General features: G+C 26.5%; 3 protein-coding genes across 3 annotated transcripts; 2 read left to right on the top strand and 1 right to left on the bottom strand.

Annotated features, from left to right (window-relative positions):
• On the top strand, positions 1–1704 carry PGO_133930 (hypothetical protein, conserved; the record flags this gene model as incomplete). The annotated part of the gene is made up of 1 exon (XM_028689909.1): positions 1–1704. The coding sequence occupies one exon, from the start codon at positions 1–3 to the stop codon at positions 1702–1704; it is 1704 nt and encodes a 567-aa protein (XP_028545710.1).
• Positions 1705–4669: 2965 nt separating this feature from the next.
• Positions 4670–6964, top strand: PGO_133920 (hypothetical protein; the record flags this gene model as incomplete). The annotated part of the gene is made up of 1 exon (XM_028689908.1): positions 4670–6964. The coding sequence occupies one exon, from the start codon at positions 4670–4672 to the stop codon at positions 6962–6964; it is 2295 nt and encodes a 764-aa protein (XP_028545709.1).
• Positions 6965–7683: 719 nt separating this feature from the next.
• Positions 7684–10588, bottom strand: PGO_133910 (hypothetical protein, conserved; the record flags this gene model as incomplete). Its single annotated transcript, XM_028689907.1, has 2 exons — positions 7684–7753; positions 8238–10588. 2 exons carry the CDS (start codon positions 10586–10588, stop codon positions 7684–7686), a joined length of 2421 nt encoding a protein of 806 aa, XP_028545708.1.
• Between the last annotated feature and the right edge of the window lie 1550 nt (positions 10589–12138).

The raw sequence follows: 12138 nt of genomic DNA, 5'->3' as shown, positions 1-12138 counted from the left end.
ATGAAGATTGCCTTGGTTATACTTTTCATCCTAACATCTTTGTTTACTATAAATATTGTTTATGAATATATTCATACATTTAATTCAAGAAAATTGAAACCTAAGAAAATCGCGAATGATAATAAGAATCTTTTGGAGTTTTTTTTACATGTTCAAATTTTGCAAGATATCATTGTAGCATCGTTCGTTAACTTTTTAATTAAAATTAAACTATTCTTTCATTGCATAGCACGATTTTTTCTTTTTAATAAAAACTTACATATTCCAAATACAGATGATAATAATAAGCAAATTTCCATACATGATAATTATGATAATGATGAAAATATCAAAGATGTGAATAAAAAATGGGAAAATGTTCAAGTAAAGACAATTTATTTTATAAGACATAGTGAATCCATATGGAATAGCATTTTTAACAGAACATTTTCAATAAAAACATTTTTAAATTTTTGCTTAGTACTCCTTTATGAAGTTTTCTTTTTCTTTAGCAAAAAATCTGCACTTATAGATTCCCCACTTAGTAATACAGGTATTATTCAGTCAATTGAATTATCAAATTTTTTACAACATGAAAAAGGTACGATTAACGACGCAGATAAACTTTGTGCAGTACCCATAAATTCAATAGAAAGAACTGAAGAGAAATACAATTTGGATGCAAATAAAAACATTGAAATGTCAGAGTTCAGAAAAAGTGATATTAAAAACGAATTGAGCAACAGAACAAGTGACGGTGCAGATGATGGTGATGATGAAAATGATCATGTTAATGTGAATCTTAATGTCAATCATATGGACAATGCTAATAATGCAGATAATAATAACCAGGTTAATAAGTTTCTTGATCATGCATATGCAAAGGATGGAAAAAAAGGAATATCCGGATCAACACTAAGGAAAAGAGGTAATAATAAGGATTCTTGCGATAATACACAGAAGAGTAATGTATACGAAAATGGAAATATGGATAATGAAGATGGTGATAATAATAATAATAATAAATATTTTCCTATTCATTCGAAAGATACGAATATGGATCAGCATAATAATCCTGAGCATGAAAACTATCAACGAGTGAGCAGAAACAACTGCTGCGAACGATACAACCATAAGGAAATTATTAATTTAAGTTTGAAGGATCATATTGATATCCTCAATAATAGTGTAAAGTATAGAAGTGCCATTCTATGTTCAGATTTAAGAAGAGCTATATCCAGCTGTGTTATAGCCCTTTATAATAGAATAAAGAAACATAATGAACAAATACAAGTACTAAATTCACTGCAGGAAATAAGTAGAAATCCAGATTGTGTATCTTTGTTTGATTACCATGATAATACTTATATAAGTACAGACATTGAAAATTTTGTGCATAAAGATGTTGATAGAATATGTAAAAAAAATATAAACGTTAAAAGGAATTTTACGAGTAATAAATTTTATGATACACTTTCATATATTTTTAATAATGATATGAACATATTCATAATATTTGGTCATAGTTTATGGTTCCGCCTCTTTTTTAATTATTTTCTCAAACAATCGCACAAGGCTAAAACGCATAAAATACAAAACTCAGGAGTTGTCGTTTTTAACATGTTGAAATATGATCAAGATGATCAAGTCCATTATGAAATCGAAAAGGATAGCATCCGTGTGCTATATAAGGGGTTTCTAGAGGAGCACAACAAAGCTGAATAGGATATCCATTCTATTTAGCAAGTCAAAAGGGAATGAAATCAACGGTTTCATATACGTATAAAAAAATATGACAGTCTATGTTGTGACCGTCTTCCAATATGGTGATGATCTAAAAAATTTGCAAAAATATATCAACCATCGAATGGATATCACTTAACCAGGTAGCGACCATCACATCCTTTGCGTCAAAAAAAGTAATCACAAAATTTAATGGAATTATTTGTGAAAAATAATTATGTAGCAAAAATTTACTGTACGGACGAATTCAATGAAAGAGGAGCAGAATATCCCATACTCAAGTCATTAGTAAATTAGCAGGTGGGGGGAGGAGGGATAAAAAAAAGTACATATGTATACACAATAATAATAATAATAAAATGATGGAGAATGAGTACTTAAAGACAAACGTGATAGTAGAAAATTGATATGAAAATAAAAATAAAGTTTCGAATAAAATTGAATTCTTAAATTTTTATGTTTTTTTTTTTTTTTTTTTTTTTTTTTTTTTTTTTTTTTACATTTGTAAGATGAGTAAATATATATATATTATATATGTGTGTAAATATGCGCGTATAAAATTATGAATAGTTCTTATCAATTACTATATGCGCATAACACAAGCAACTCTAGTTTCTGGGTATATATTATATTATTTTTTTTTTTTTTTTTCCTCCTTGACATTTTTTTCTTCATCTGATAATCACAGACATAGTGTACATTTTGCATATTGCTCAATTGTTCACGTGCTTTTTTCTACCCTTTTAAATACCATACAACAAGTGCCTTATCTAAAATACCTTATTGTTCTTTTTTATCCAAGAACTTAAGCTACATTTTTTCCCTTATTTCATTTGTTTGTTTTCTATTTTATTACTTTTTTTTATGTATTATTTATTTATTTTTTTTTTTTTATGTATTTTTTATTTATTTATTTTTTTTTTTTTTTTTTTTTTTTTTTTTTTTTTTTTTTTTTTTTTTTTTTTTTTTTTTTTTTTTTTTTTTTTTTTTTTTTTTTTTTTTTTTTTTTTTTTTTTTTTTTTTTTTTTTTTTTTTTTTTTTTTTTTTTTTTTTTTTTTTTTTTTTTTTTTTTTTTTTTTTTTTTATTTTTTATTTATTTATTTATTTTTTTTTTTTTTTTTTTTTTTTTTTTTTTTTTTTTTTTTTTTTTTTTTTTTTTTTTTTTTTTTTTTTTTTTTTTTTTTTTTTTTTTTTTTTTTTTTTTTTTTTTTTTTTTTTTTTTTTTTTTTTTTTTTTTTTTTTTTTTTTTTTTTTATTTTTTATTTATTTTTATTTTTTTTTGTATTTTTTATTTATTTTTTTTTTTTTTGTATTTTTTATATATTTATTATTTATAATTATTTTTCTTTTCTTCTCAACATTCAATAACCTTTTGCAAACTTTATAGCACCATTGTCTAAGTGTTTATTGCATCTTTTTTTCTATTATTTTGTATGCACTTAGGAATCAGTATTTTTTATGCACTTCATAAAATGAAATACCATTTTGTATGCCATTTTTTAAATCAATGTTTTAACTGTGGCTTTATTTTTTTTTCCTTATTTTTATTCTACTATTTTCTACGATTATCTCTTCTATGCCCTTTTTTTATTATTGATTTTTTGGCGGCTCTCATTTTTAAGTATGAGAATACGAAAAAAAAAATAAATAAAATAAAAACTAAAATAAAATAAAAAAATAAACTTGTACCATTTTGATGCCTTTTTACAAATTTATTCAATTGCCAATTCGTTGCATACTTTATTATTTTTTTTTTTTATTTACTTTTTTTTAAATTATATTTTTACATGCTATTCATGTTGGGCTTAAATGACATGTTACATGGCACTAGAAAAACATTGGGTTAAATTTAATTGAAAATGGTAATCCTGAAACTGTATTAACTGATAAAATAATTAAATTTGGCTATTATTTTTTTTTTTTCTATTTTGCGTTGCTGCACTTTTATATTTATGTTTTTACTTATGCATTATTATTTAGTTTTATTTATTTTTTTTTAAAATTTTCTAATCCTTTAACTTTCTCTTTCACGAACCAATGAATGATTTACAAATAAATTATGACAATTTATTGAAGGATAGATATAGTATAAAGGATAAAAAAAATAGAGGGTTCGAAATAATATAAAAGACCTATGCAAAAGGGCGATCTAGGAATAACTATTTCAGCATTCAGTTATGTGATATATATATACATATTTACATAAGTATGAATATATTTATATTTTATTTTATATTTTTTTTTGAGCTCTTTTGTCAAGTTTGTTGATATAAGAGGATTATTTGAATTAATCCATAGCATAGTATGTATGTACATATATATACATACATATAGATGTACATATAGATATATATGAACAAATGCTTTCTTCCCCAAATGCCGCGCTCTCACACTTTAAGGAAACGTAGTGCTGTATATATTGTACCCCATCGACGATAGTGGAAAGGAGAGTAGTAAGCAAGAGTAGCTTTATTCCAATTTTTTTGCAACTTTCTTCTATTTTTGGTGCCTACAAAACTACGGATATTTTAAAGTATCATGTGTAACAACAGACGGAAAAGAAGGAATTCGATTTATATGCTACATCCAATGAAAGCATAAGAAAACACGTATATTATTTGTATGCATGTGTATGTACGCTTGGAACACTGCAGATTAGAGCGATAGAACAAAATTTGATTCCACTCCAAATTTGCATTAGTTCCATTCTCCAATTTAAGCGACATATATGAACCCGTGAATAGAGTAGATAAAAAGGTAGAAAACGAAGAAGAGCATATCAAAGAGACTTATATGTATAAAAGGCTTAATTGAATATTAACCTTTGTGTCAAGAATATTTGAGAACGAAATAGATTGAAGTTTATAACAATATCATTGTAAAAAGAAATTAGGATCCACTATTTTTTATTTGCACATAATTTTTTCTTTATATTTGTTTTGACAAAATGGGGTTCTCTGCCCTTACCGCACTTATCAAAATCAAGCTGATCATCTTTTGTTTCAAGAGGCTTCTACTGTTTAACAAATATAAACATATTAAGTTAGATGCACAAAGGAGGAAAAACAGAAAAAAATTAAGACAAGCGCAAGCAAATAGTGAAAATGCTGTAGCTGAAGCCGACATTAGAAAAAATGTTCAAACGAAAACAATTTATTTTATTAGACATAGTGAATCAGTATGGAACAGTATATTCAACACGAAGGTAACTATGAAAAATATGTTGAACGTAGCCCTGATGTTTTTTTATGAAATTTTCTTTCTATTTAGCAAAAAATCAAGTTTAATTGATTCCCCATTAAGTAAAAGTGGAATAGAGCAATCTATGGAATTATGCCAATTTCTAAAAGACAATATTAATGATAAGGAAAGTAAACAATTATGTGGAGGTAATGAATTTATGCAGTTAGAATATTTAGATCAGGCAACTAAAGAATTGGATGAATTTTATACTAAATTATGTGATGGTGTTTATAATACTATAACAGAAAAAGAACAAAAATATGTTACTATTTGTGATGATTTTTTTTATCAAACAACAAAAGAAGAACAAAAATATGCTGGTATTTGTAATGATATATTTCTTAAAGCTACGGATGAAGAAAAACCGTACCAAAAAATATGCAATGATGAACAGGACTTATCAAACTTAGAATTTCACTTTAAGAAGCTGTGCGATGGCTTCTATGATGCAGCATTATATAAAGATAAAGGATTTGTTCAACGAAATTTTGAAGAAAGTGAAGATGAAGATGATGATGAGGACGACGATGATGATGATGATGACGATGATGATGATGATGACGATGATGATGACGATGATGATGACGATGAAGATGATGAAGAGGATGAAGAGGAAGAAGAAGATATTAAAAAGCCTAACCTGAAAGGTTCAAATACACAATTGAAAGGTTCAACAGGAAAATTTCCCCAAGTGGTATATGCTAAAGCTAAGGACCCCAGAACGGAAAAACAAAGAGAAGAACAACTCAAAAAGGAAAGAGAAGAAAAGCTCAAAAAGGAAAGAGAAGAAAAACTCAAAAAGGAAAGAGAAGAAAAACTTAAAAAGGAAAGAGAAGAAAAACTTAAAAAGGAAAGAGAAGAAAAACTCAAAAAGGAAAGAGAAGAAAAACTTAAAAAGGAAAGAGAAGAAAAACTCAAAAAGGAAAGAGAAGAAAAACTCAAAAAGGAAAGAGAAGAAAAACTCAAAAAGGAGAAGGACAAAAATAAAACCCCGTCATCGACAAAATTGACAAATACGAGAGATAGTGGTATGAGTAAGAGTGAAGTATGCTTGAGACCAAAAGCTCCTAAAGAGGAAGACCCAACCAAATCTATGTTTGATTTAATTCTTGATGGAGAATCTAGCGGATTGGGTAGTGACTCCCAATTTGAGCATGCAAAATTACTAAACGCTCCAAAGAAGAAAGAAGGAGACTTAAGACGACAAGCGATGCAGAAGAATTTTCAAAAGTCTCTGGAAGGTACTAGTACCGATGCAAAGAAAGATGAATTTGGAAGCACACTCAGTTTGGGTAGTATTATGGATGGAGATGACGGAAGTAGCATAGGTGATCCTGAAGAAAAAGATAAAGTCAAAACTGATTTCGATACGGCGTCTGTTGCATCTGCAGATGAAGAAGTATACAACTCTGAAAACATGCTTAATATGTCTGTGCAAGAACATATAGATGTTTTAAATAATACTAAATATCAAAGTGTTGTGTTATGTTCAGATTTAAGAAGAGCTATAACGAGTTGTTTCATTGCTCTAAAGGATAGATTCAATACAACAGATGAAAACGTTTATATTTTAAAATCATTACAAGAGCTTAGTAGAAATGCAGATTCGATTACCTTATATAATTTTTACCACAGATATATAACACCTACTGCTAGCAATTATGTGAGTGCAGACGTTGACGCTTTAATTAAGAAAAATGTAAAAGAGGCTGAAATAACACACAAGAGCAGATTCCAAGATACATTATCATATGTTTTTAAGGATCCAAATAACATTTTTATTATATTTGGTCATAGTTTATGGTTTTTAAGCTTTTTTAGAAACTTCTTACCACCCCCACACAAAGCAAGAAATCATAAAATGAAAAATTCCAGTGTTGTCGTGTTTAATCTTAGCAAATACACAGATGAAAAAGATGAAGAACAATATGAAATAGATAGAGAAAGTGTAAAAGTTGTGTTTAAGGGATTCGAGAACAAGGTTTATGCTAAGGACTAACTAACTGAGCTTATGTGGAAAAAGCTATTTCCTGGGGAATTACAAAATAAACAATATCCAATGAGTTCTGAATAATGGAATTTTGTCAGCACTTACTCCCTTTTTGCATGATGAACTTGCTGATGGAGCTTATTGATGAACTGAGTGAACAATTGACTGTTGATTAGGCCCATAGTTCAACCATTGATTTAATTATTTATTATTTAAGTGTTGATTATCCCATGATTTGGACACTGATTTAATTGCAGTATTATGTGATAGATAATGTAGGAAAAAAAAAAAAAAAAAAAAAAATCAACCAGTACTATTCCATAGCACCATACATAAAGCCCCCCCCCCCCCAGAGCATAACAATATACAGTGTTAAAAAAAATGTACACCTCGAAAAAAGTACAATAAATAAGCAGAAACATATTGGTGTCAACAAATAACAAAAGACATTAATGTACTGTGTATTCATAACTATACATTTGTTATATATTCCGAGGGGAAAAAAAAAAAAAAAAAAAATTATGAGTGCTTATAAAACTTCTAATGTACTATATTTTGAGTTATATTATAATTCCCTAAATTTGAATATACATCACAGGATTATAATATTTTTTAATAAATGTTATTTATATTCGTTCATGCATTCGTACAATTATTTCATTATAAATTTGCGTGTCTGTTTATTGTTACAATTAGTAACATAATTATTCTATTTTATTTTTTTGTTGTTATAACAATTTGCTTAATTCGGAAATGATGCTCCTAACATTCAATAACGAATCTTTGCTTAATTCATATCTGCATAAAAAAAAAAAATTTTATTTTTTCATTTATTTTTCTCATGTATGCACATGCCATTCGATGTGCATCGAAAAATGTGTAAATGTGCTCACTACTTACGCTCATATATATATATATATATATATATATATATATATATATATATATATATATATATATATATATCCTCTCGCACATGTTTCTCATGATCCGTACATGTAATGAATGCATTTATGCAATGAGGCGTATAAGCACAACGAAAAAAATCGATGTCAATATTATATGACTAATGATATGAACGGGGAAATGTGTGCACTATATGCAACAAGCCATTAAAAAGCTCATGGTGATTATGTGTGTATATATGCATATGTATATATTTATGTATATAATCGTATGTATATATTTATGTATATATGCTTATGTACGTATATTCATGCATGCCCATATGTTTTTTTTTTTTCTCCCCACACATGCACGTGTCCACCTATTGAATATATACCTATTCATGTTAACTACGTAACTAGCCTTCTTTAAAAAGTAATAATGGGAAATTCTGTTTTTATAAAATAGCGAAAGGAATTCGAAAAAGGTTGAAATGTTTATGGAGAATATTTCATCACATAACTGCTTTATCAGCATCCTATAAAATACATGGTTCTTCTGAAGCATATCCAAATAATCTAAGGATTTAAAAATATATAGAATGCTGGTTGGGCTAAATTTGAGTTGTCCACGGGTCATTCGATCCTGTATGATGTCTTTGATTTCATTAAAATATGGTAATGCGTTATTTTTGTCCATTATTGTCGCAAAATAAAAAAAATTGGTTATTTGTTTTTCTTTCAAATAATAATTAAAAAAAAAATTTTTTGAATATTCAAGCATTTTTTCAATTTGCTCATTTGTAATCCCAAACTTTTCATTTAAATGTTTAAATTGAGATTTAAACAAATTTAAATCTATAACATATTTTTCGAGCAAATAATTCATTTCTTTTTTTTTCTCATTGTATAAAAAAGTTATGTCCTTCTTTGAACACTCCTTATCATTCTGTATACTGCTGTAATAATCTTCTATCAATGTTGATTTTTCATTAATCGCATAGTCACTATCATTTATGTATAACCTTTTATATATACTTAGGTACACCAAGCTGGTATTCTTTAATAGATCTATTAATTCAACATCCCTTACACAATTATCCGTAATAATTTTCATAAAGGACGACAATAAATACACAGGCATGCAATGCACATTTTTTTTTATCACATTTGTAATATCCATTTTTAATTCCTCTATTTTGTTATTTTGTAATTTGGATTCATATAATCCTTTAAAAATTAAATAAAATTGAAATATTCTAAAATGTTTTATATTATATTTTATCTTACCATACAAAAAATCGTTAAATAAGTTAAAAGAGTAGCCTAGCATTAATTCTATGCTTTCGCCTTTTTGTGAACACGAAACTGCTTCACTTGGAATGTGGTTCTTATTCATCAGATTCTCTATATTTGAGATATTTTGTTTCTTTTTCACATTTTCTTCTCGATTATGTAATTCCTTTTTAGTGCCATTAACATGTTTACTATTCCATCGAGTGTATTCTCTTTCTATGGGGCCATATTTCAAAAAGGAATAAGTCACCAAACTTATATTGTTCAAGGAAGTTGTATTAATATCATTCAAAATATTGTTATAAATAATTTTATAAATTTTCTTACGCTCTAACAGTTTATCCTTCAATGCGTAAAATAAAATACTCAAGTAATTAATGTCTAATAGATAGCATTCTTTTTCAATTTTAGAAAAAATATAATTCCAGTTTGACAAATTCTTTTTGGTAAAAATGCAATTCGCAAAGCATAGAATTGAAATGTGTTTTATATTTAATTTTTCAATATTATTGTTTAAGTAGTTTACTAATTTGTCTATTACATTTTTATTCCTTTCTTGAAAAAATAAGTTAACCCTATCCAGTTGGCAATATACCAGAAGTGATGAGCAAAGGAAGTCAATTTCACTCAAATCTAAATCATACCTGTTAAACGTTTTTGAAATACTATCAAACAGTAAATATGCTTTGTTTATATTTTTTGAGATATCTAAACATTGCAAACTATCCGAATTACATATAATTGTAGATGTATTATTAAACGTGTAAAATGAATTAATTACACTAAAGATACTATTAATATCAATATCATTTCTATTCAAGATAAGTAATGAACTATGCTCAATTATTTTTTTATATATATCTTCATTATAAAAATTATTGTTATTATTCATTGCATATAATATATTTGAACAATTTTTTATATTTAAAGAATGTAAATTGCTTGAGATATTCCCAAGCATTGTAAGAAAAAAATAATGGTTATAAAATATGGATTGGGATGAATATTTAAATATATAACTTAGCACATTTCCATTTATTTTATGAGCAATTCTTGTGCATCTATTTAATAAATTCTTCCAAATGAAACTTTCAAATATGTTTTCTTTTATGCATTTGTTCATAATTACACATAGAGTTATTTCATCCATTTGCTCAATATATAGACTACCACCTAATTTGCTATGTAATGATATATTTGGGTAACCAAAAAAATTTAGACTTGTTTTTTCATTTATCATATCTTGATTCCCATTTTCTACAACGAACTGTTTATTTACATGTTTCTGTTTCCAGTATTCTCCTTTAATGTTAATTTTGTGTACATTTGAATTCTCCGCCAATGGTCTTCTTGTTTTGTATTTATCGTTTTGTTTGCTCCATTTTCTCTTACTGGGAGGGTTATAATACCGTTTGTTCAGGAAAAAGAAGAAACGTGTCTGCTTTGTTTTCATTTAAATACTATTTCTTCATAATACAGTCATGTCAAAAATCGTGCTATACATAGGCTAATTTTAAAATTATGTATTATGTAAAATTAGGGCGTGCATATCCATGTATCAAAGCGGGGAAAAATCCTTCAACTTTTGAAAATCCAACACAACATTGTGAAACCAAAAGAAGAAGAAAAAATCTGGAAACTTATGTCCAAGTTTTTAACTGTTTTGTCCTATTCACAGCATATTATTTTCATATCCTTTTTTAAATACTGAAAATTGCATTAACCTCATCTGTTGTAACATTTTATCAATTTTTTATCCCTTGACTGTCCCAGACGATGTTTCATAGTCCTAAACACAATAGCAAATTTTGTGCTATTTTATAGTTTTACAAAAAATATTGCCCAAAAAATATGCTCAAACAAATTCAGCTAAGTTGGTATACTTTTAAGGGATATTTTTTTTTTTTTTTTTTCTCATTTATTCGACTTAGCATGAAAATGCAATAAAAAAATAAATAAATAAATAAATATATATATATATATATATATATATATATATATATATATATATATATATAGAATATATAAATAACAGAGGATAAATAAATTTATTCAAATGTGTGGCAAAGTAGTATACGAGATTACTTTTTATTTTACGCGGTTTTGCTACAAAGGTGTTGTGAATAAAAGCAATAAAATGAATATTCGACAGTTGAAAATTAGAACATGTTAAAAGAAAAGCTTCTGTATTTATAAACAAAAAAGGAAAGAAAATGGTAATATAGTATTGGGATCTTTCGGCAAGGTTACATACTAAATTGCATATTATGTCCTGTGTAATAATTAAAAAGGCCTATTTTTTTTTTTTTTTTTTTTTTTTTTTTGTGAACAGTACAGTAACAGTGTATTAAATTTACAATATACTTTAACAAAATCATGTAGGATAAATTGTTAAAATACAAAATCAATTGTAATCTTAGCAATTGTGATGAAATTTAGATTATAAGATGTTTAATGATATAGTGTATAAATGTACACCTTACAACCTCAAGGACATATGAACGCAACATTAACAATTTTCACGTGCAAAGATATATTTCCCCTATTTGGGTATTTAAATCAACTACTATTACACTATATTGAGCTTATTCTAAGTTACATTTTTGCATACTTGTGAAAAACGTTAAAGAATTATTTCTACAATTCCTGTGTTTCCTTTTTTTTTTTTTTTTTTTTTTTGGACAAATCAGATTACAAAAAGAACAAACGCTGTAGTAAAAAATATCGTGAGTGCGTGTATAAATATGTATGTAAATTCATGTATACCCCAACTAAATCTCACGTCTTTTATGCATACCAAGTCTAAAGGCTACTATAAACCTTGATTTTCTCAAATGAAAAATCTTAATTTCCAACTTTTTTTAGGGAAAGCTTTCATTTAGTTTGAATTTGTATCGTACCATACTAAGTGGCCATAAATCTGGAGCTTATCTACGTGGCGAAAAACTTTCTTTAAAAGAAATTGAGGTAATTCATATATATATATATCAATATATACACGCA

Source organism: Plasmodium gonderi, assembly GCF_002157705.1.
Source record: "Plasmodium gonderi DNA, contig: Chr13, whole genome shotgun sequence".
NCBI classification, from domain to species: domain Eukaryota; phylum Apicomplexa; class Aconoidasida; order Haemosporida; family Plasmodiidae; genus Plasmodium; species Plasmodium gonderi.
The sequence above is the reverse complement of the archived record's forward strand: the minus strand, read 5'-3'. Positions and strand labels throughout refer to the sequence as shown.